General features: G+C 40.3%; 1 protein-coding gene across 1 annotated transcript; it reads right to left on the bottom strand.

The window, feature by feature from the left end:
* Positions 1-2,058: 2,058 nt before the first annotated feature.
* Positions 2,059-4,155, bottom strand: LOC135637967 (monooxygenase 2-like). The gene is made up of 5 exons (XM_065150871.1): positions 3,758-4,155; positions 3,596-3,658; positions 3,149-3,320; positions 2,839-3,070; positions 2,059-2,754 (listed from the first exon to the last, which is right to left on the bottom strand). The coding sequence occupies exons 1-5, from the start codon at positions 4,012-4,014 to the stop codon at positions 2,225-2,227; spliced, it is 1,254 nt and encodes a 417-aa protein (XP_065006943.1). The 5' UTR covers positions 4,015-4,155; the 3' UTR covers positions 2,059-2,224.
* Positions 4,156-26,030: the final 21,875 nt, after the last annotated feature.

The following is a 26,030-nucleotide window of genomic DNA, read 5'->3' as shown; positions in this document are numbered from 1 at the left end:
GCAGGGTTGATGGAGAAGACGGTACAATCCCAGAGGTGACCTCATCTATCAGAGAATTACTCCAAGTTGGGGTGAAAACTTCCTGCATTCCAGAAGTTCAATGGCATTGAGAAGGTGAATCACAGTAGCTAACTCAACGCAAGGAGTGCAAACACTTCAAGTGCTTCAGAAGTGTGAGCAAAGAGCAGACGAAGGCCAGTAACCAGCTTGATGCATGAAGTACAACCTCGAGGAGGCGGGCGAAGTCAAGTAACCTTTGCCTTCTCAATTCTTAAGAGAATGGGCGAAACCGAGTACCCCAGTTCTCTTATCTATCCAATAGAGGAGCTCTGCATAAGTTCAAAGACCATTCGAAGACAATGGAAGACAATAGTTGTCAAATCCTCACCAATGGTGATCAGTGCTACTGAGAGTAGTTTGTCCGCTTCATTTCCCAACGAAATGCCAATCGAAAGTGGAAGTGATGCGAACCTACTTGGATGTGACAACTAACTAAAAGAAGAGTCAATGAGCAGATTTTGTGGAGGAAGGACCCAAAGTTTCAGAAGTTTGCGAGACGATGCTCGTTAAAGCTCCAACAAGCATCCACCCAGTTCAAGAAGCATGAGGAATTTTTAAGAGACTGGTGCAGTAAGGATGGTCTTTTCCTTCATTTGACGGATCCGCAGGAATCAACAAGGATCAACACAACTCAGCCAACCCCACACTAGAGTCAGAGTCATTGGTGAGTTGAAGCAGCATGGCGGATCAAAGGTTCGACTACTAAAAAATAGCAGCGGAGAACAGTTGGGAGCCAGGAGGCGCATTGCGGCTGGAGCGGAAGATTGAAGACTCAACAAAGGCGAAGAGTTGCAGTGTTCACAAAGGCTTCGACGAGGACGTCGAAGGGATAAGTGGGGGAGAATGTAACGGACAAACTTCTAAACAAGATGTTGGATGTAATGCTTATGTCTGTCCGTTGTCTTTTGGCATGTTCATGCCTTGTACAGCAGGTAGAGGGGCGGCCGAAGGCTAAATAGTCCCATGTTAGTTGGGTTGGTGGCCTCTTTAGGCTTGTAAATAAAGGTTGTGTCATGTGGACACGTGCGAGAGCTTTTCGGTCTATAATGGATCATTTTACCCTTTGTTGTGCAACTATTCAGAGCTTGTAAAGTCTGTTGGTAATTTGCATTGTCTATGAAGTGTTTTTCGGATATGTTTGCTTGTGGATCCCGATTGAGGCGTTCTCTTTAACCCATTCTCTCTTTTGTTGGTCCTAAGGGACAATGGGAGGCTTCGGGGAGGCTGACCTTTGCGGACGGACGCGCGAGGGTGCCGCACGCCTTAGGCAAAACAAGCTAAGGTCGTAACAATAGGTTAGGCTTTTTTGTTGCTACCTCCTATTTCTCCTCTCCACCTATCCTCCTCAGCTAGCAACCCGTTCTTAATTATGTGGTGTATGCAAAGAGGAGATTTGGATAATGATTTGAGGAGTAACCCCTAACACGTGGAACTCTATGTGAACATGAAAATAAAAAGGGAGAAAATCAGGATAAAAAAGGGGTCCAAATCGGCCAGACTCAGATCTGATCTAAGTCAGATCACAAATTCGGACTTGGTTGGACCTAGCCAACCCATCTTGCATGGTACCTGACTTATGGCCCGGCCCGACGTGATTTGGAGCCTACGGGTTAAGGCACGGAGCAACCCACTGCCCGAATCAGCTTCTTATGGGCTGGCCTAAATCAACCTAACAACACTATACTAAGCCCGCTCGACCTAATTCCAACCTTATAATGATATAATGATATGGATTCAGGTCTAGGTTGGACCAATAGCTCTTTTTTTTTTTACCATTTTTATGAGTTAGAGTGAGCCTTCAATTGAATATGAACCGAATCTTTTTGGCCAATTTTGATTGGTTCAAGATGATTCTATATTAATTTATGTCGATTCAAACTTTTTTGACATGATAATCAAGGTCAAATTATACCAGTGATTTTAAACTAATCTAAGAGGACTACAAGTTGGTTCAATTATATTCTAATTGAATTGAGCTTCTTAACCATATAATAGTGGTTGTCAAAATCACAATAAATATATTTATCATGTCAATAATCGTAATATAAGATAATGATAAATTCCATGCTCGCGTACAACAGAAATGTCCTAAATTCCACGCTCTGTTACAATATCAATGCTTGTACGGGCCTTCAGGAGCAACAGCTCAACTCAAGATGCTTGGCTACTCCGCCGGCGGCAGATCCCCGCAATCGTATCCCCGGATGGCCTCCACGATCCTGGGATGAATGAACCTGTAATAGATCCTGCGCCGGAACCACTTCGCCGCCCATCGCCACACCCCGGCGTTGCCTCCCTGCTGCACCCACCCGGACAGGTAGGCAGCGGCGACCACGCCCGCCGAGCGCCACCGCCGCTCCCTCGTGTAGCCCTCGACGCCCGCCGCGAGCTGTGCCGAAGACCGAGCCCGGGCAAGGCTGCGGGCGAGGACCACGGCGTCCTCGAGCGCGGCGCAACCACCCTGGCCGATCTCGGGGGTCATCGGGTGCATGGCGTCGCCCGAGACCGCCACGCACCCCCTGTGGATCCGCCCCAGGACGATGTTCCACGGGGCCCGGAACAGCAATGGAGCCCAGCTGACGGTGGCCGGGTCCAAGTGGCGCACTGCCGTCTGGACCTCCGGAGGGAAGTCCTTGGCTAGGTTCTCTGTTACCTCAATCAGGGTCAGCTCGGCCTCTGCGGCCATCTCTTTCTCTGAAAAGTAGAATCAAGCTTACGTTAGTGAATCAAGCTCTTCGTAGATTACTGTGAAAGACGATGGAGGTGACAGAGGCTTGCCTGCAGCGGTGGAAGTATGGGTGATGAAGAAGTAGAGCTCTTTGCTGTTGAGAGGAACCAACCCAGCCCTCTTGCCATCGCCAAGGTACTGCAGGGCCTCGTTGTTGATGAGCTCATGCCCTTCAGGGAACACGGCGAGGCCTCGGATGGCCGACCGGCCTGAATCAATAGCCTCCGCCAGCCCCAGCCACCCCGCCACCACCGAGTGAACACCGTCGCAGCCTATCACTACCTGTGCGTTGCCATCACAGCGTCATGGAACCTGGTTCACAAATCACTGGTTCTCTTCTCCGTAGGATGGATTGCATACCTTGGCTTTGATGACAGACCCGTCATCTAAATGCAGGGCTGTGAGTGGAGATGATCCTTCTTGATCAATGGAGGTTATCTTCGAGGAGAACCTTATGGTGCCCGGTTCCAGTTCCTCGGCAAGCGCCTCTAACAGTGCCTTTCTGTGCACTGATCTAATTCCTGTGTCACCCCTGTGTGTTCAACAAAGAACATGTTACCAATTGGATCTTCTGCATCCTAATGATCTTCTACAAATAAGGGAAAAAGGAAAACCCCCAGTTTTGCATGTTGGAATAAATTTCTGTTCATTTATGGAGATCAACATGTGATCGAGGTTTTTAGACGATCTTCATAGAAACATGGAGAAATATACCAAGTTACCATGCATCAAAAGGACTAGATTTTGGAGCGAGCCATCCATGAGATGATCTGCTTCAAGCTACATGGCTATGTCAGGGACCAGTACCTGTTCGTCCGGCTAAAGGGCACCTCTCTTGTAGTTCCACTTGAGAGGTCTGTGACGCGCGATCTGGAAGAAGCAACAAGAATCATCATACATGGACTGGCCATTATAACAAACAGAAGAAGCGAATAAAAGAACAGAGAAGAAGACGAAGACGAGGCGTACCTTTCGATGGCTTGGTACAAGGGGGCGAGCTTGTGGGCAACGCCGAGGGCTTCGAGGGCGCGCCAGGCGTTGGGGAACAGCGTTAACGCAGCTCCGGCGGCGCGGAGCTCGGGGGACTTCTCCAGCACGAGGCTCGGCAGCCCCACCCTCTTCAGCCCTACCGCCGTCGCGAGCCCTGCGATCCCCGCGCCCACGATGGCCACCTCGTGCTGCTGCTCCTTCTCCATGGGAGTGTGTGTTGCAGCTATGGATACCATGATCTGGTTATAAAGGCCGCTACCGGGCACCGAAACGACGTTTCTTGGCAGTTCCACTCAATCATCTGGTAGCAGCCTGCTTCTTGGAGTGAGAAGGTTGTTGCGGTGGCGGTCGAATTTGGTCAGCCGCTGAGGATTCTTGACGACCAAGGCGTTTGCCTCTCATTGACCAGGAGATAACAAATGGATGGAGGCGCAGCAGCCACCGACTTGGGTAACTGCAGGACTGATCAAAGAAGCTCCCGAGTCCAATCTGATCTGATGTCGACCAACCCATAAATCATGGTCCAAAGCTCCCTCTGATCTGATCATGTGCATGAACAAGAATCTTGTGTGCTTTTCTTCCAGATCTTAAACCGGTTTTTAACCATGTCACATCACTAGCAAACTGACTTCCCCTATTAAATCAAATAGGGTTCGTTTGCATTGAAGATCCATTAAATCAAAACCAAAAGTTACATTTTAGGGTTCATTTCCCTTGATTTTTGGCCATAGTTTTGTTTTTTGCAAGACAGCTACACATCGAGTACATTGTGAGTCCTACATCGTGAAGCATACTGTCACAGATACTATGTGAAATCTAAAAAAGTAGCACTTAAGATGTATTCAACCACAATACAGAGTCCTTGCAAAACGAAGTCAAAGTCTTGACAAAGACTGCATCTAGTATTTCTTTGTCATTTATGCAAATAAGATGTTCATTACATAAAACAAGAAGCACAAGAAATTGCAAGGCTTGGTAGTGGTAGAGCTACATGTTTCAAAAGATCATGCAAATGTAACTTCTACTGGAAGAACATTATTTATAGATTATGAAATAATAACCACATCTCGTTTCAAGACTGTCTACACATGAACAAATCGACTGCCAAGCAATTTTGTATCTCTCCATCAACAAATAATGCGCCACGTGAGTTCCACAAAGCAAACAACCTTCCGCAAAGTATAATAAATTTAAAAAGTCCGGCATGGCCAGTGGCCATGTTCCAGCAATGCTTAATAAATTATGCGTAGATCAGAATAGCCCCAAAAAAATTATACACCAAAAGAATATTATAATATAATAAATTTTAAATTTTGATGATAAAATTAATTGATAAGTTTTTGATCAAATCGGTATTTGAGAAAAGTGATATAGGATAAACTTCAATCATGAAAAGATAAATCGATTGAAGTAGAGAATCAAACATTATGTCGGAGTCAAAGATCGAGCATCGGACCGGAAAGATTGGGCATTACACTAAGATCAGATGTTGCGGGAGTTAACATGTCGATGGATCGAGCAATTCGTCGAAGGAAAGCACGATGTGTTGGGAGTTCGGATGAACCAATGACATACTGAATAACATAGGATTCTTGTTTTGTAATCATTCATCTTGATCATCGTAGTTTAGGTTTTAATTAAGTTAGTTTTGGATGTAACCATATCAACTCAATTAGCGGCTCATTAGGCCTGAATTAAGACTGATTTGGGTCAATTGGAAGACCCATTCAATGACCTATAGTTGGGTCAAGCGGTGACACCACCTAGATTAGCGGAACATACTATGTGTACGTTTTCTAGAAGACTCGGTGGTGATATCGTTAGTGTTAGGTGGTGGCACCACCTAGATTAGTGGTGGTACCACCCAATACACGGTCTTCTAGGTTGTCAAATGGTAGTACCCCTAGACTAGGTGATGGTACTGCTAGTGCTCAATGTTACAGGTGGTGGTACCGCCTAATATTGGCGGTAGTACCATCAGTACCTCAAAAACTTGGGAATTAGACTTTTTAGCTCTATTTTTAAAATCATTTGGAGTCTATAAATACCTCACTCATTTTTATCGAGAGAGCAAGAAAAAAACTCGAAAAAATTATGATTCTAAATATGCAATCTTAATTGAAAGTGTTGAGTCCTTCCTACTCAATATTCTAAGTCAATCTAAGGGAGTTGTGAGGACTACTTGTAAAAAGGAGTTGTAAAGGTTCTCTCCTAAACCTATGGAAAGGAGAAAATAATTGTAATAAGGGTGGTTGATCTTCATCCATTGAAAGAATATCGTTAGTGAAAGTCGATGGCCTTGACGGAAGAGGAATCTGGAGTGGACATAAGTCACGATGATCGAACCACTATAAATTCGGTATGCATTTTCTTTTATGCCCTTCATTGTTATTATTTTCTAATTTAATTGCTTATTACACCTACTCATATTCTAAGTCAAGCACATTTTTTATATTGGATTCATTGAACGAATTTTCAAATCATAATTTATCGAAAGTACTAATTCACTCCTCCCCCCACGCCCCCTCTTAGTGCCTTTGCGGTCGTAACAATTAGTATTAGAGCTAAGTTTTCTTAGTTAGTTTAACACCCAAGAGAGATTAAATAAATTTTTTCGATAATCAAGAGGGTCATTTTATCACTCGTCCTCCTATGTTCAATGGGACAGATTACACATATTGGAAAATACTAAATTTTTTGGATTTCCATATACTTTGATTTATGAAATGTCATTGAATGTGATTTTTAAAAATTGTCTAGACTTATGAATGAATGGAATGATCTAGAGAAGAAAATATTTTCGGTAAATGTTAAAGTCATGAATGCTTTGTTTTCTACTTTAGACAAGAATGAGTTTAATCATATTTCTAAATGTGAAACTGTATATAGTATTTGGCATACACTTGAAGTTAATCATGAAGGCACAAGTAGAGTTAAAGAATCTAAGATTAATCTCTTGGTGTATAGTTATGAATTATTTAGAATGAAGCCAAGTGAAACTATTAGTAGTACACCCATTTTACGGATGTTGTCAATGGTTTGAAAACTTTTGGTAAAAGTTATACTAATCTTGAACTTGTTAATTAAATTTTACAATCTCTTCAAAAAAATTGGGATCTAAAGGTAACTACTATTCAAGAAACAAAGGATTTAAACTATTTTTTTCTTGAAAAACTTATAAGATCATTAATGACTTGTGAAATGACTTACAAGATATATGATGAATATGAGAATAATCTTCCAAAGAACATGAAGGATATAACATTTAGAACCAAAAACTACTTGAGCAAAAGTTTAAGTGATAATGATAACTTGACACTCCTCACAAGAAAATTTAAAAAAATTATAAAAAATAAAATAAATCTTATAAAATAAGACATTAAGAACAAAAATGAACTCAAAAAGGATACAATCATCTGTTATGAATGCAAGAAGTCGGGGCATTTTAAAAGTGAATGTCCATAACTGAAGAAGAAGATGCTAGCACAAAAGAAGAAGAACGCACTCAAGGCGACTTAAGATGAATCAAGTGTACCAGAAGATGAAGAGCAAACCAATGAAGATGAGGTGGCGAACTATGCTTTGATGGCTCTTAACGACGAGGCATGTGACTCAACTGAAATCCCTTTATCTTATGTTGAATTAATTAATTAATTTTATAATTTATACAATGAATTTAAATTAGTTAGTAAGAAAGATAAATCATTAAAAAAGGATCATGCTTCTCTCTCTAGTAAATTTTAAAAATTAAAAACTAAGCATGACAATTGTATGCTAACCTCTTGTACTAAATGTGAAGAGTTAAACTTTGTCAAAAAAGAAAATATGGTATTACAACAAATATTAAAAAAATAAAATTAAAAATAAATTATTAAATATGATCCTTGCTAATAATAGTCATGTAAATAGAAAAAAAAAATCGATTTTGTGAGTAGTAACACTCAATAAAAATCAACTATATTTGTTAAAGGACCCATATCACATGTTTTTTCTAAAATTAAATGTAATTTTTATGATAGATATGGTCATCTATAAATGTTCATTTAAAAAATATAGCTCTTATAAATTAGTTTGGATTCCTAAAGGGACTATAAATAACTTAATACCAATAGTCAAGATAGGTAGATCTATTTATGAGGGACCCAACATTAAATGGGTACTTAAAGCAAACCCCCCCTTTCTTATAGATATGCCTACAATCAAAAGCTAGGAGCAAGAAGTGGATACTTAAGGCACATGATCGGAGATCCAATATATTTCTCTAAGCTCACTAGCCAAGATAAAAAATATGTCACATTCGGAGACAACAACAAAGGAAAAATTATTAACAAAGGAAATATAGGTAATAAATAAAACATCTTAATTGAAGATATTTTATTAGTAGATAATTTAAAATATAACTTACTAAGTATTAGTCAATTATGTGATAAGGGATATGATATTAAATTTGAATCTAATGCTTGCATTATAAAGAGACCACATAAAATTAGATCTATGATTACCTTAAGGACTAATAATGTATATACTATTGATCTTGATGATTTTTTGTAGGAAAATCTAGGAGCAACACCATATATGGAGCGAAAGAACAAAAAGAAAAATCCTAAATTTTTACAAAAAAAGTTTCATCGTCGTGCGAAGATTAGTGCACAAAAATTGTAAAATAAAAAACTATGCATATATGAAAGATGTGTTTTACGTAGGGAGATCGTATATCCTTGAAATCCTACAGATTGTGGGAAGGATGAAGGAGGTCAACTATCCTCCACTTTAGTGATGATCCATACGATAGGGACTACGAAGATGCTCCTCGAATCACTGCCCAAATCTCCATGTGCCCTAAATAGTGGGTTGTTGGCTGAGGAGGAGAAAGCGATAGGAGAATAGAAGGTGGCAACTAAAAAGTCCTAGCCTATGAATCTTTAGTTCTCTCCTATTTATAGAGGCCCTTTATCAACTTAATATTAATGGATCTTACCCTATTGGGTACTAGATCCCTATAAAGTCTCTTAGAATAGTAGATCTTTACATAATAATCTCTTATTGGATCTCATCTATAGGATCTAATAATTCAGGGGCTTATTGGATATCCAATAAAATAGGGGACTCTAGTGGATATCTCATATCCGAATCTCTACTTGTCGTAACACTTACCATATGTATGTAATTCTCTAGGCCCAATATTGAGCTGGCCATGAGTCATACTTGTCAAAACTCTATTTGGCTTAGTGAATTATTATCTTCATAATAATTTACTCGACTCACCGACTGTGAATGTACTAGACCACTACACCGCAATCCCTAGACGATATAGGAGAATCCAATCCTTTAGACCAATATATCCTCAATTACCATATATCTATAGTCCCTCATATATCTAATATCACAAAAATCGTATTCTAAGCATGGTGCTATCAGGCCCATACTATTTCTACTTGAGTCTCGCTCTAATCAGATTCTCTTGGAGAACTCTTTTTCTCTTAATCTGAATAACCCTAGCTAGAGATTTACTTTAGCAAGAACACGAGATATTCCTCTCATGACACTGAGACTAAATAATCCTCTATCGACACTCAATAATCCTCGTAAGGTTGGCTGCCACTCTCGATGACCGATTGTGATTGATCTAGAACTTCTAGGCCTATAAGTTCAGTATCAAAGAGTAGAGTACTCATACAAGACATCCTTAGTATCTCAAGTCTAAAGACCAGATACACTATTGGGACGATGAAATTGTTATCTAACAATGAGGCATCATCAACCATCCAACATTCTATGAGCGGATCAATAAATAAACTATTATCCAATGAGCACCTGTGCGGTATCCCTAGTGTCCCCACCCGAGTAGCTATGAGACTAGTCGCCTCCATCATATAGATGGGTATATAGTGCACTAATATATCTGGTTATCTTGATATCCCTCTCGAGTGACTTATGACCATGATTATTTAGGGTTTATGTTTAAAAGTAAATCAGCCTCATTATCGTGATCTCATCATGATCCAATTTTCATTACACAGATCAATGGACATCGAAATAAATGTAACATACAATATAAAATAAAAATATATTAAATAAATAAGAAATAAAAAGAGTGCATATCATGTCACACGTGCATCACTCACGTGATTGGCTTGCAAGGCACCTATGACTAGCAATCTCCCACTTGACCTAAAGTCAATTACCTATATGTATGATCCACATCAGACCTTTATGATGCCCAAAGACAATATGAGATAATGGCTTTGTTAGTGGATCTGCTATGTTATCTTCCGAAGGAACTCTTTCCACTACTACATCTCCTCAAGCCACGGTCTCTTTGATCAGGTGGAACCTCCTCAGAACGTGCTTAGAATTTTGATGAGACCTAGGTTCCTTCGCATGAGTAATCACCCTATTGTTATCTCAATATAATGGAATCGGCTCCTCGTTGCTCGGCATAACTCCCAAATATGTGTTAAACTTGTTCATCCAGACTTTCTCCTTCACTGCCTTTGCCGCAATAATATACTCCGCCTTTGTGGTCGAGTTAGTAGTAGTATCTTGCTTGAAACTCTTCTAGCATATTGCTCCTTTATTTAGGGTGAACACATACCCTAAATTAGACTTACTATCATAGATATCAGATTGAAAACCCTGAGACCACTTCCTCTATATACTAGTAAAAAATCATTAGTCATTCTCAAGTACTTAAGGATACACTTTACTGCTTTCTAGTGTTCCAAGCCTAGATCCACCTAATACATGCTCGTGACACTCAGAGCATGTGTTATATTAGGCTTGGTACATGCTATGTGGAGTAGTGTCTAGCATAAACAAACTATTATGCAATGTTTCTCTTGTGATGATCTTATCATCTAATAATATTGAACAACTATTGTTCTTAAAAACTAATTTATATCCACTAATTATCAAACATGAAATGAAAATAATATTTTTGATAATAGAAGGAATAAAATAGCATACATCCAATGCAATAGAAGCTCCACAAAGTAGATGTAGGGTGACCTCATTAATAGCCACTATAACAACTTTTGCTCCATTGCCTATCTCGAGGATCATCTCACCTCTTGCTAATCTTTTAGGTTTTGCTAGAACTTGCAATGAATTACAGATGTGATAAGCACCTTCAGTATCCAATACTTATGTATTATCATAAGAATCTAATAAATAAAGATTGATCATTGTTGAATCTTAGATTTTGATGATGAAATTAATTGATGAAGTTATGAACTAATATGCGTTTACGACAAGTGATGCATGAAAAACTTTGATCGTAGACTTGAATCATGGCAGTAGAATTTAATGTTGTGTCGATGAGCATAATGTCAGATGATTGGTCGATGTGTTGGAAGATAGACTTTGTGCCATGAGTTTGAGCATCGGGCCAAAAGAATCAGACATTGCGCTAAGATGATCGAGTATTGCGAGAAGACAATATGTCGATTGAGCAATACACCAAATAAGAGAACGATATACTAAATAATCAAACAAAGTGCCTGATGTACTAATGGCATGCTAGGCAACGCAGGCTTCATGATTTTAATTAAATCTTGATCGAAGTTTAGAGTCTAATTGAATCAATTTTGGGGAGTAACCATGCTAACTCAATTAGGGGCCCATTGGGCTTGAGTTAGGGCTATTTTGAGCCAAGTAGAAGGCTCATTCAATGACCCTTAGCTGGCCCAAGCGATGGCACCGCTTAAGGCTTGGCCTCCCAAGCTATCTAGGTAGTGGTGTGGCCCAAACACAATCTCCCAAACTATGTCAAGTGGTGGTACTGCCTAGTGTTAGTGTCAGACCAGGTGGTGGTACCACCTAGTATCAAACTAACAAGCGGTGGTACCACTTAGTACTGGTGGTGGTACCGCTTAGTATTGGCAATGGTAACTCCAGTACCCTTAAAACCCGGGATGAGACCATTTTGACTCTAAATTTGAATCCACTTAGGGCCTATAAATACCCCACTCATCCCTGCTCGGTTTACACAAGAACTAAGAATAAATTTATAAGAAAATACTATTATAATCTTATGAGAATTCTCCTCCTTTTCTCAAAGTTAGATTTTTGTTTAAGGGAGGGGTGAGTGACTTATAAAGGTCATCTCCTAAACATGTGAAAAGGAGAAAAGGACTGTAAGAGGGTAGTTGATCTTCACCCATTGAAAAAAGATCAATAGTGGAAGTCGATGACTTCAAGGGAGAAGGAATCATGAGTGGACGTAGGTCATAATGACTGAACCACTATAAAATTTGTGTGCCTTCTCTTCTTTGCTTTTTTCTTTATATTTCTTACTAATTTGGCTACTCACTCCACTTCACACTTTCTCTAAGTTCAAACGTATTTTCAATATGATTTTATTGAATGAAGTTTCCAATAGGAGGGGGTACTAATTCACCCCCCCTCCTCTTAGTACCGATTTCGGTCTTGAAAGTTGGTATCAGAGCCAAGGTTTTTCTCATTTAGTTTAATACCTAAGAGAAATGACTTTTGCTAGCAATCAAGAGGGTCTTTTTTTCACTCGTCCTCCTATATTCAATAGAATAGACTACACACTGGAAAACTCGAATGAGAATTTTCTTGCTTTTATTGATTTTAATTTATAGAATATTATTAAAAATAGTTTTCAAAAGTCTTCTAAACCAATAAACAAATGAAATGATTTGGAGAAGAAGACTTTTTCTTTGAATACTAAAATGATGAACGCTTTGTTTTGTGCTTTAGACAAAAATAAATTTAATCGTGTTTCTATATATGAAATAACACATGATATTTGGCACACAATCGAAATCACATATGAAGGCCCGAGTAGAGTTAAAGATTTTAAAATTAATATTTTGATATATAGTTTTAAATTATTTTGAATGGAACCAAGCGAAACCATTGGAGACATGTACACCCAGTTTACAAATGTCGTCAATGGTTTAAAAGCACTTGGTAAAAGTTTTTCTAATCTTAAACTTGTAAATAAAACAGTAAGATCCCTTCCAAAGAGTTGGGATCCAAAAGCAATGGCAATACAAGAAGCAAAGGACTTGAAAAAATTTTCACTTGAAGAACTTATCGGGTTTTTAATGACCTATGAAAGGACTTGTATCATACATGATGAACATAAGAATAATCTTCCAAAGAACAAAAAGGATTTGACACTTAGAACAAAAGAAGACCACTTGGGAGAAAACTCAAGTGACGATGATGATGACCTTGAACTCATCAAAATAAAATTTAAGAAGTTCATAAAACAAGAATCTAAGAATAAAAATAAACTTAAAAAGAATAAAATAACTTGCTATAAATGCAATCGGCTGGGGCACTTAAAAAATGAATGTTTGCAACTGAAGAAAAAGGTGCTCGCATAAAAGAAGAAGAAAGCACTCAAGGCGACATGGAATGAAACGAATACATCTGAAGATGAAGAATAAACCAACAAAAATGAGGTGGCAAACTACGCTTTGGTGGTTTACGACAACGAGGTAAGTAACTCAACCAAAACACCTTTACTTTACTATGAAATTACTTGATGCATTTCATAAGTTATTTTTAAATTAGTAAGAAATATAAAATACAAACAAAAAGGATCATGCTTCTCTTTTTAGTGATTTTAAAAAAATTAAAAAAAATTAAGCATGACAATTGCATGTAACTCCTTGCACTAAGTATGAAGAGTTAGATTCACTTGAAGAAGAAAAATGTATTACTACAATAAATAATAATAAAGGAAAGATCATGATTGAAACTTGATGATTTTTGTTATAATAAATCTTTTTGATTAAAGATGGTTTATGGTTACACAAACAATAATAATTTCTATATTGCTTTACGGTTTTAAACGATGATGCAATGCCTTTGTATGGAAGACTAGGGCATGTTAGTATAAAATCAATCACACAAATTGAAACTAAAGAATTTTAGCTATTTTTAATCTCATAGGAATCAATGTATATTGTTTTCAATGAATTTTTCTATTGAATATCAAATTTTGATGATAAAACTAATTGATTGTGTTTAGATGTTTAATTGCATTTTGAGTGATGCGGGTCTCTACTCGATCAGGATTAGACAGTTGATGCAGGAGGAATTGACGTTGCACCAGAGATCACATCAGGATATTGGACGGTAGAAGGCTTCAAACGTTGGGCATCGGGCCAAGGAGAGCGAAATTGCGCCAAGGATATCGGGGTTGCGGAGGTCAACTGCCAATTGGGCAACAAGCCGCAAGAGAGGACGATGCGTTGAAGAATCGGACGAAGCGCCAACCAGTGACGTGCCGGGCAACAGAATGTCAATTCGCGTTGTAATAATTGTCTAGATCGGAGTAGAGTTTTGGCTTGTGTGTGCAGGATTAACTACGATAACGATGAAGACATAAAGCGAAACAAAGTGCTAGAGTCAATCGCGAAGGATTCATTGGGAGTTCGAGAGTTCGATGGAAGTCCGAAGGTTTGTCGGGAATGCTGCTGGAACTAGCCGAGAATGAGTAGGGAGCTTGCCGAAGGGTTTTTCGGAAGCTCGTTGGAAGGATCATGGGAAGTTCATGGAGCTCACCGAGAAAGATTGGAGCTTGCCGAAGAAGCTCATTAGAACTCGCCAAGATCAAATCGTGAAGTCTAGGAGCTTGCTGGGAGTCCGTAGAATGGTTTTTGAGAGTTTATCGGAAGACCGCCGGAAGTTTGCTGGAAGCTCGCCGGAAGAAGTCTTGACTTGCAGACTTTGTAATAGCTTAGAAAATATCTTTAAATTCATAGTTAGCATATTAATTAGGATTAGGATTAGGTGTTAATCCTATAATCCAAGTGGGGGCCAATTGGGTCCGAGTTCGGACTGGTTTGGGCCAAGTTTGGAGCCCAACCAGTGAGCTGAAATAGTGTAGGCGGTGGCACCGCTAGGTTAGGCGGTGGCACCGGCAGGTTAGGCGGTGGCATCGCCCAGAACCCGAGAACTGAGCGGTGGCACCGCCCAGCACCCGAGAGGTCCGGCGGTGCAACCGCCAGTACACTGTCAATGTCAGACACTGACAGGCGATGGCATCGCCACCGATAGGCGGTGGCACCGCCAGCCTCAGAAACCCAAGATAATTCAAAATTTGGAGCCCAAATTTGAATCCTCTTGGGGCCTATAAATACCCCTCAAGTCTCAGTTGAGATAACAACCTTTGAGAAGCAAGAGATTGAGATAAAAGTCTTAGCAAAGTCTTTAGCAAGTTTTTGTTTTCAATAGCTTGAGTGTTCACATCCCTCTTTCTTTTTGAAAATTTGTATGAGTGTGAACCACTTGTAAAAGGTTGTAAGAGGGGTATTTGTCCTTCCCCTTCAAAGTGATTTTGCTAGTGGAAGTTGGGAGCCTCATTGGAGAAGGCTTCGCAAGTGGATGCAGGTCATTTTGACCGAACCACTTTAAATTGGTGCGTTCCTCGAATGTGTGAGTACTTACCTTTTTGAAACCATTATTTACATAGCAGCAAGCTTTTGGTTTTCATCTTCTCACTTTAGTCGAGCTACTTTCTCCAAGTCATTGACGAATTGAAATCTCTGCGCATTTACGAAATCGTCATTAAACTTACGAGTTTTAATCCACTGCACTAATTCACCCCCCCCCCTCTCAGTGCCGCTCCGATCCTAACAATTGGTATCAGAGCCCGCTATTTCTTATTTCATATTTACACCCGAGAGAAATGACTCTTCATAGCTTTCAAGAGGGCTTATCGGTTGTTCGACCACCGTTGTTTAACGGATTGGACTACACTTATTGGAAAACTCGAATAAGAGTTTTCTTGATTTTTATGAATTTGGATTTATGGAATATCATTGAAAACAGTTTTCAACTTCCCTCTAAACCGATGAACGAATGGTCGGATTTGGAGAAGAAGTATTTTTCTTTAAACGCAAAGGCTATGAATGCCTTATTTTGCGCTTTGGACAAAAATGAGTTCAATCAGATTTCTACGTGCGAAACGGCTTTTGATATTTGGCGAACACTTGAAATCACGTACGAGGGAACTAGTAGAGTCAAAGACTCTAAAGTTCATATTTTATTGCATGATTTTGAGCTTTTTCGAATGCAACCAAGTGAGACTATAGGCGACATGTACACCCGTTTCACGGATGTCATCAATAATCTAAGAGTTCTTGGTAAATCTTTTTCGAATTTTGATCTCGTAAGCAAGATCTTAAGATCCCTTCCAAAAAGGTGGGATCCTAAAATAACCGCAATACAAGTAACAAAAGATTTAAATATTTTTCCACTTGAAGAACTAATTGGTTCGTTGATGACATATGAAATGGTGCATAATGCACATGATGAATATGATGAACAAAATCACCTTTCAAAGAATAGGAAGGATTTGGAACTCCGTGTTAGGATCGAGAGCACTAAGAGGGGGGGGGTGAATTAGTGCAGCGGAAATCTTACAACAATTTAAAAGCTAAAGCTGCGTTCGTCCGATAAAAAGTGATTTCGATATAAAAGCAGAATCACAGTACAGTTTGCGTCTAAGCACAGTTTTGCGTCTAAGCGCAGTTTGCGTCTAAACACAGTTTGCGTCTAAGCGCAGTTTGCGTCTAAGCACAGTTTGCGTCTAAGCGCAGTTTGCGTCTAAACGCAGTTTTACGTCTAAACACAGTTTTACGTTCAAACGCAGTTTTACGTCAAAACGCAGTTTTGCGTCTAAACGCAGTTTTGCGTCTAAACGCAGTTTTACGTCTAAACGCAGTTTTACGTCTAAACGCAGTTTTGCGTCTAAACGCAGTTTTACGTCTAAACGTAATTTTACGTCTAAATGTAGTTTTGCGTCTAAAAGCAGTTTTGAACCTTGAAAAGCGTTTTACGTAGAAAGCAATTTGCAGTTATAAATGGAATCCGAATGTAAGCGTAAACTGCAGTGTGAAGATCGTACGAAAACACGATTTACGTTTGAATGCAGATTTTGAAAGATCAGAGCTTAGAAACTCGTTCGTAAAGGCGCAGAGGGCAGTAGCAATGTAGGAGGTTTGCAGTAATGATAAAGTGCTCAAGGTAAAAGCAAACCAGAGATTTAGAGTGGTTCGGTCAGTCTTGACCTACTCCACTTTTGGCTTCCTCCTCCGACGAGGTCACCGACGTCAACTAGCTACCTTCCTTCAATGGGCGAAGGCTAACTGCCCTTTTACAGTTTCTCTCCTTTTGACAGGCTCAGGAGACAACCTTTACAGATCCTTTCTCTCCCTCTCTTTACAACTCAAGACTTGAAGAACAGAAGGAGGAGAACTTTAGGACTTTACACAAATTTGAGCTCTTAGAATCACTGAAAAGATCAAGAATTCGGTGTGGATCTGTATCTTTTCAGTGCTGAATGGGTGGGGTATTTATAAGCCCCAACCCAGTTCAAATTTGGAGCTCAAAATGATCAAATCGATCAAATCCCAGAATTCTGGGATTAGGCGGTTGCACCTCTTGACTGGAGAGGTGGCACCGCTTGGCAGAGCTCGACGATTGAGCTCAGGCGATTGCACCTCTCTGCCAGAGCTCGAAAACTGAGCTTGATGGTTGCACCGCCTGGCAGAGCTCGAAGACTGAGCTCGGTGGTTGCACCGCCTGGCAGAGCTCGAAGTCTGAGCTCGGTGGTTGCATCACCTGGCAGAGCTCAAAACTGAGCTCAGGCTGATGCACCTCTCTGCCAGAGCTCGAAGACTGAGCTCGGTGGTTGCATCAACTGGCAGAGCTCGAGACTGAGCTCAGGCTGATGCACCTCTCTGCCAGAGCTCGAAGACTGAGCTCGGTGGTTGCACCGCCTGGTAGAGCTCGAAACTTGAGCTCTGGTGGTGCTACCTCTTGACAGAGGAGGTTGCACCGCCCAGTCTAGCTCGAAGACTGAGCTCTGGACGGTTGCACCTCTTGGCTGGGGCGGTTGCACCGCCCAGCCTCGCAGCCCTGGCGGTTGCACCTCCTGGCTGGGGCGGTTGCACCGCCCAGCCTCGCAGCCCTGGCGGTTGCACCTCCTGGCCTAGGCGGTTGCACCGCCTGGTGCAATCAGGGTCCGAATGGTTCGCTCCATTCGGCCCAATTTGAATCTTTTCAGGGGCCCAATTGCCCCAAGATTAAGCTAATGGGATCACCTCCCATTTTCAAGCTTAATCATCGTGCTAACTACGATTAACTCTAAGACAACTTCTGCAGCTTTGCTCCGATGCGTCAATCGCTTCTTCCGGCGAGTTTCCGGCGAACTTCCGTCGATCATCCGATAAACCCTCGGTGATCCTTCTGTGGACATCCGGCATACTCCTGGACTTTGCGACGATCCACTTGGCGAGTTCCGACGAGCTTCGCTTGGCAAGCTTCTGGATTTCTCGGATCTGTTCTCGCTGAACCTCCGACGACCGTCCGAACTTCCGTCGAACTCTCGAACTCCCAACGTGATCATGATCTTGACTCCGGCGCAACACCTGCTGCTTGTCTTACTCTCATCGTAGTTAATCCTGCACACTTATCTCAACACATAGATTAGATAACAAATGACAATTGACTTCATCATCAAAATCCGAGATTCAACAATCTCCCCCTTTTTGATGATGACAATCAATTGATAAAGGAGTTGTCCTTAACTCCCCCTATCTATATGCCATAGTTGAGATAAGTCAACCTTGAATTCAAGACCAAAGAATTCAAGTGACGTATTGATAAGTTAGATCAGTTAAACTTATCAATGCTCCCATCATGATGCCCATCATGATGTATCTCTTCAAGAATGATGTCAAGGCATGACATACATCATCAAGTTTGTATGATAGTGTTTGTAACTATTCATCATGTAATCATATAAAGCTACGAAGGACTTTTTACATGATGCACACATTTGAGATTTTCTAGCAAGTTTGCATTTTCTTCACAATATAGAATATCAAATCAAGACATGATGCAAACTATAGCACATGTTCACATATCTCTTGATGATGCAAGGATGGCATAACTATAACATTGTTTATAGCATCACTCAAGTATTTGCAACTATGACATAGACATGATTATGGCAGTTCAGCTATGACATAGTGTTTATCAATTCATATGTTTCTCCCCCTTTGTCATCAACAAAAAGCATGATAGCATTATCAAGCACATAAAGGAAGTCATGACACATATAATACTTTGAATATCTCTTTATTGTTTGTTGCTTGAAGGAGGAAAGTCATTTTTCAAAAAGTTTTCATAAGAGTGTACAGGAAAATCCCATTTTTAGCATACAAACCGAAAAATGAACTTCTTACATGCATTTGGTTAAAAATATTTGTCACATAATTTGCAACATGCGATGTCAAGGCATGTAATAGTAATAACATCCGAAAAATAATAATTTTTTAAGTATTCGGACACATCAACATTCCTAATTCTCTTCTTATGTAATCAAATTGTTCTTCACATAGGGGTTTTGTGAAGATATCAGCTAGTTGATGTTTGGTATCAATAAACTCTATGGTTACATCATGATTAGTGACATGATCTCGTATAAAGTGATGTCTAATATCAATGTGTTTTGTTCTTGAGTGTTGTATAGGATTTTTAGTTAAGCATATTGCACTCGTGTTATCACATTTAATGGGAATATCTTTAAGATTTACTTTGTAATCTTCTAAAGTGTTTTTCATCCATACAACTTGTGCACAGCATGCACTTGCTGCAATGTATTCAGCTTCGGTTGTTGATAGAGCAACCGAGTTTTGTTTCTTAGATGACCAGGATACAAGGGCATGTCCTAAAAATTGACATGATCCTGATGTGCTTTTTCTGTCTAGTCTACAGCCAGCGAAGTCCGCATCAGCATAAGCTGTTAATTCAAAATTTTCTGATTTTGGGTACCATAATCCTAGATTGGTAGTTCCATTAAGATATCTGAGTATTCTTTTGACTGCTTTGAGATAAGATATCTTAGGGTCTGATTGAAATCTAGCACAAAGTCCTACACTGAACATGATGTCTGGTCTGGTGGCAGTGAGGTAAAGTAAACTTCCTATCATACCCCTATAGGTTTTTTGATCGAAGCTTTCTCCATTCTCATCAATTTCTAACTTAGTGGAGGTGCTCATAGGAGTGTCAATGGCTTTTGAATTATTCATTTTGAACTTCTTTAGCAAACTCACAGCATATTTGGTTTGACTAATAAAGATGCCATTGCTTAGTTGTTTGATTTGTAGGCCTAAGAAGAATGTTAACTCTCCCATTAGACTCATTTCGAATTCATGACTCATAGTTTTCGCAAAGGATTCACAAAGAGATTCATTTGTAGAACCAAAGATAATATCATCAACATAAATTTGAACAATGAGAAAATTATTTTCAAAGTTCTTGATGAATAATGTAGTATCAACCTTGCCTTTTATGAAATTATTTTCAATAAGAAAAGAACTAAGTCTCTCATACCAAGCCCTAGGAGCTTGTTTTAAACCATAGAGAGCTTTAGTTAATCTAAACACATGATTAGGGAGACTATTATTTTCAAATCCAGGAGGTTGTTCAACATAGACTTCTTCGGAAATAAAGCCATTAAGAAAGGCGCTTTTAACATCCATTTGAAACAACTTAAAATTATTACTGCTAGCGTAGGCAAGGAGCATCCTTATGGCTTCCAATCGTGCCATAGGAGCGAAGGTTTCTTCGTAATCGATACCTTCTTCTTGGTTGAAACCTTTGGCCACTAATCTAGCCTTGTTTCTAACCATGATACCATTTTCATTTTGCTTGTTTCTGAAGACCCATTTAGTACCAATAACTAGATGGTCATTTGGCCTAGGAACAAGCTTCCACACTCCATTTCTTTCAAATTGATTTAATTCTTCTTGCATTGCGATAATCCATGAATCATCTTTCATGGCTTCATCAACGCATTTGGGTTCAATTTGGGAGAGAAAGGCGGTATTTGCACAAAAGGTTTTAAGAGAAGATCGTGTTTGAACTCCCTTTGATGTGTCTCCTAAGATTAGCTCCTTAGGATGAGCATCTATATACTTCCAATCCTTGGGTAAGGAAATATGAGAAGTGGATGCATTTAAGTTGCTAGTTGGAGACGGGGTCTCGTTTAAATTTAAAGAATCAAAATTAACATCATCGTCAAGATCATTTTTCGTGAGTTCAGAAGTCTCATTGAAAACAACATGAATGGATTCTTCAATAATTAGAGTTCTTTTATTAAAGATACGAAAGGCTTTAGAAACTGTAGAATAACCAAGAAAGATTCCTTCATCAGATTTAGCATCAAATTTTCCTAAGTTGTCTTTTTCATTCAAGATAAAACACTTACACCCAAAGACTTTGAAATATGAAACGTTGGGTTTTTTATTGTTCCATAACTCATAGGGAGTTTTGGTTAGTAGAGGTCTCACTAGAACTCTATTTAAGATATAGCATGCAGTATTTACGGCTTCGGCCCAAAAATATTTGGGTAGGTTATGTTCATTTAACATGGTTCTTGCCATTTCTTGTAAATTTCGATTTTTTCTTTCTACAACTCCATTTTGTTGAGGGTTTCTAGGAGTAGAGAAATTATGGTTGTATCCATTGAGTTCACAAAATTCTTGGAAATCATGGTTTTGAAATTCACCACCATGATCACTTCTAATTGACGAAATCATAGAACCTTTCTCATTCTGAACGAGTTTGCAAAACTTGGTAAAAGATCTAAGGCATTCACTTTTCTGTTTTAAAAAGTAAGTCCATGTGTATCTGCTATAGTCATCTATGATGACGAAAGCGTATTTGCTACCTCCTAGGCTTGATGTGGAGATGGGTCCGAACAAGTCCTTATGGATCAATTGTAAGGGCCTAGAGGTGCTTACTTGATTTTTAGATTTGAAGCTACTCTTAATTTGTTTACCTAATTGGCAGGCATCACATACATTATCTTTGATGAACTTGATATGAGGAATTCCTCTTACAAGTTCTTTGGATGATATTTGAGTGATTAGCTTCATGCTAGCATGACCTAATCTTCTGTGCCATATCCAAGCATTCTCATTTAAAGCAGAAAAACATATTTCATTACATAAATCATCGATGTCAATAGTGTATACGTTATTTTGCTTTAATGCAATCATAGATATGTTTTTGTGAGGTTTTTCAATGACGCAAGCATTAGATTCAAATTTGATGATATATCCTTTATCACATAATTGACTAATGCTTAGGAGGTTATGTTTTAGACCAACAACTAGCAAAACATCTTCAATAGAAAAGTTGGATTTGTTACCTATGGTTCCTTTGCCAATGATTTTACCCTTGTTGTTGTCTCCGAAGGTGACATATCCTTCGTTTATGCTAGAGAGCTTAGAGAATTGGGATGAATCTCCGGTCATATGCCTTGAGCATCCACTGTCAAGGTACCATCTCTTGCTCCTAGCTTGCGATGGTTTAGTTTTCTACAAGAAAGGATGACGTTTAGGTACCCATTTGCTTTTGGGTTCCTCACAAATAGATCTACATTTTTTATCATGTTGCATAGAAATTGTCATGGTTCCTTTAGGAACCCATATCAATTTGTTTGGACTTATTTTCTTGAATGGACAACAATGTGTCTTGTGTCCAGATTTGCAACAAAAGTTGCACTTGGTTTGGTGTTGAACATGTAAGATGGGGCCTTTTACAAAGGTAGTTGGATTTTGGTGAGGACTCCTCACAAATCCAATCCCACTTCTTTTGGGAGCATGACCCTTGTTTGTAAGGATCATGTTTAATGACTTGCTACCAACCTCGAATTTCTTCAAGGTGTCCTTAAGTAGCAAGTTTTCTTTTTGACAGATTTCTAGATCATGACATTTTATACATGAATTTAAACTATCATGATATTCGATTTTTAACTTATTAAAATCACAAGTAAGACTATCATGTACCTTTTTTAGCAATTTGTATTTTCTATTTATAACTTTGCATTCATCAAATAAATCATGGAAGGCATTTAATAATTCCTCGAAAGATAAATCAGCATCTAATAAATCCGTTACCTCCTCTCCGATGGCCATTAAGGCGTAATGAGCAACTTGCTCGGTGTTGGACTCCTCTTCTTCAGATGCGCTCGAGTCATCCCATGTTGCTTGAAGAGCCTTCTTCTTTGATGTTCTTCTTTTGACTTGGGGACAATCATTCTTGTAGTGTCCCGGCTTTTTACATTCGTAGCAGATCACTTGGTCCTTCTTGGGTTCAAGTTTATTTTTCACATCGTTTTTAAACTTGTTTCTTTTGAAGAATTTCTTAAATTTTCTTGTCAAAAGTGCCAAGTCATTATCACAGTCCTCATCACTTGAGTTTTCTCTCAAGTGGCATTCAGAAGTTTTAAGTGCCATATCCTTCCTGTTCTTTGGAAGGATGTCTTCTTGCTCTTCATGAGCTTTGCAAGTCATTTCGTAGGTCATTAATGACCCGATTAGTTCTTCAAGAGGGAAGTTGCGCAGATCTTTTGCCTCTTGAATGGCAGTGACTTTAGGATCCCAACTTTTAGGAAGGGATCTTAGTATTTTATTTACGAGTTCAAAATCCGAAAAACTTTTTCCGAGTCCTTTTAGACCGTTGACGACATCCGTGAAACGGGTAAACATGTCGCCAATGGTTTCACTCGGTTTCATTCGGAAAAGTTCAAAAGAATGTAGCAACAGATTGATTTTTGACTCTTTCACTCTACTTGTGCCCTCGTGGGTCACTTCAAGTGTGTGCCAAATATCAAATGCAGTTTCGCAAGTTGAAACACGATTAAACTCGTTTTTATCAAGTGCGCAAAATAAGGCATTCATAGCCTTTGCATTAAGAGCGAAAGCCTTCTTTTCCAACTCATTCCAATCGATCATTGGAAGAGAAGACTTTGAAAATCCGTTTTCAACAAGGTTCCACAGTTCAAAATCCATAGAAATAAGAAAGATCCTCATTCGGGTCTTCTAGTAGGTGTAGTCCGTTCCACTGAACATGGGTGGACGTGTAATAGAATGCCCCTCTTGGTTTCCGGCGTATGCCATCTCTCTTGGGTTTTAATCCTTTAGAGAGTTAACCTTGCTCTGATACCAATTGTTAGGATCGAGAGCACGAAGAGGGGGGGGGTGAATTAGTGCAGCGGAAATCTTACAGCAATTTAAAAGCTAAAGCTGCGTTCGTCCGATAAAAAGTGATTTCGATATAAAAGCAGAATCACAGTGCAGTTTGCGTCTAAGCGCAGTTTTGCGTCTAAGCGCAGTTTGCGTCTAAACACAATTTGCGTCTAAGCGCAGTTTGCATCTAAGCACAGTTTGCGTCTAAGCGCAGTTTGCGTCTAAACGCAGTTTTACATCTAAACGCAGTTTTACGTTCAAACGTAGTTTTACGTCAAAATGCAGTTTTACGTCTAAACGCAGTTTTGCGTCTAAACGCAGTTTTGCGTCTAAACGCAGTTTTGCGTCTAAACGCAGTTTTACGTCTAAACGCAGTTTTACGTCTAAACGCAGTTTTGCGTCTAAACGCAGTTTTACGTCTAAACGTAATTTTACGTCTAAATGTAGTTTTGCGTCTAAAAGCAGTTTTGAACCTTGAAAAGCGTTTTACGTAGAAAGCAATTTGCAGTTATAAATGGAATCCGAATGTAAGCGTAAACTGCAGTGTGAAGATCGTACGAAAACACGATTTACGTTTGAATGCAGATTCTGAAAGATCAGAGCTTAGAAACTCGTTCGTAAAGGCGCAGAGGGCAGTAGCAATGTAGGAGGTTTGCAGTAATGATAAAGTGCTCAAGGTAAAAGCAAACCAGAGATTTAGAGTGGTTCGGTCAGTCTTGACCTACTCCACTTTTGGCTTCCTCCTCCGACGAGGTCACCGACGTCAACTAGCTGCCTTCCTTCAATGGGCGAAGGCTAACTGCCCTTTTACAGTTTCTCTCCTTTTGACAGGCTCAGGAGACAACCTTTACAGATCCTTTCTCTCCTCTCTTTACAACTCAAGACTTGAAGAACAGAAGGAGGAGAACTTTAGGACTTTACACAAATTTGAGCTCTTAGAATCACTGAAAAGATCAAGAATTCGGTGTGGATCTGTATCTTTTCAGTGCTGAATGGGTGGGGTATTTATAAGCCCCAACCCAGTTCAAATTTGGAGCTCAAAATGATCAAATCGATCAAATCCCAGAATTCTGGGATTAGGCGATTGCACCTCTTGACTGGAGAGGTGGCACCGCTTGGCAGAGCTCGACGATTGAGCTCAGGCGATTGCACCTCGCTGCCAGAGCTCGAAAACTGAGCTTGATGGTTGCACCGCCTGGCAGAGCTCGAAGACTGAGCTCGGTGGTTGCACCGCCTAGCAGAGCTCGAAGTCTGAGCTCGGTGGTTGCATCACCTGGCAGAGCTCGAAACTGAGCTCAGGCTGATGCACCTCTCTGCCAGAGCTCGAAGACTGAGCTCGGTGGTTGCATCAACTGGCAGAGCTCGAGACTGAGCTCAGGCTGATGCACCTCTCTGCCAGAGCTCGAAGACTGAGCTCGGTGGTTGCACCGCCTGGTAGAGCTCGAAACTTGAGCTCTGGTGGTGCTACCTCTTGACAGAGGAGGTTGCACCGCCCAGTCTAGCTCGAAGACTGAGCTCTGGGCGGTTGCACCTCTTGGCTGGGGCGGTTGCACCGCCCAGCCTCGCAGCCCTGGCGGTTGCACCTCCTGGCTGGGGCGGTTGCACCGCCCAGCCTCGCAGCCCTGGCGGTTGCACCTCCTGGCCTAGGCGGTTGCACCGCCTGGTGCAATCAGGGTCCGAATGGTTCGCTCCATTCGGCCCAATTTGAATCTTTTCAGGGGCCCAATTGCCCCAAGATTAAGCTAATGGGATCACCTCCCATTTTCAAGCTTAATCATCGTGCTAACTACGATTAACTCTAAGACAACTTCTGCAGCTTTGCTCCGATGCGTCAATCGCTTCTTCCGGCGAGTTTCCGGCGAACTTCCGTCGATCATCCGATAAACCCTCGGTGATCCTTCTGTGGACATCCGGCATACTCCTGGACTTTGCGACGATCCACTTGGCGAGTTCCGACGAGCTTCGCTTGGCAAGCTTCTGGATTTCTCGGATCTGTTCTCGCTGAACCTCCGACGACCGTCCGAACTTCCGTCGAACTCTCGAACTCCCAACGTGATCATGATCTTGACTCCGGCGCAACACCTGCTGCTTGTCTTACTCTCATCGTAGTTAATCCTGCACACTTATCTCAACACATAGATTAGATAACAAATGACAATTGACTTCATCATCAAAATCCGAGATTCAACAATCTCCCCCTTTTTGATGATGACAATCAATTG

The sequence above is a fragment of the Musa acuminata genome, chromosome BXJ3-5 (genome assembly GCF_036884655.1).
Source record: "Musa acuminata AAA Group cultivar baxijiao chromosome BXJ3-5, Cavendish_Baxijiao_AAA, whole genome shotgun sequence".
In the NCBI taxonomy this organism is placed as follows: Eukaryota; Viridiplantae; Streptophyta; class Magnoliopsida; order Zingiberales; family Musaceae; genus Musa; species Musa acuminata.
The sequence above is the reverse complement of the archived record's forward strand: the minus strand, read 5'-3'. Positions and strand labels throughout refer to the sequence as shown.

Excerpts from the sequence above, each read along its gene's own strand:
- LOC135637967 (XM_065150871.1), bottom strand. The coding sequence starts at position 4,014 with ATGGTATCCATAGCTGCAACACACACTCCCATGGAGAAGGAGCAGCAG. Across the intron at positions 3,321-3,595 it reads CCCTTTAGCCGGACGAACAG|GGGTGACACAGGAATTAGAT; the intron begins GTACTGGTCCCT and ends TTGAACACACAG. Across the intron at positions 3,071-3,148 it reads GGTCTGTCATCAAAGCCAAG|GTAGTGATAGGCTGCGACGG; the intron begins GTATGCAATCCA and ends GGCAACGCACAG.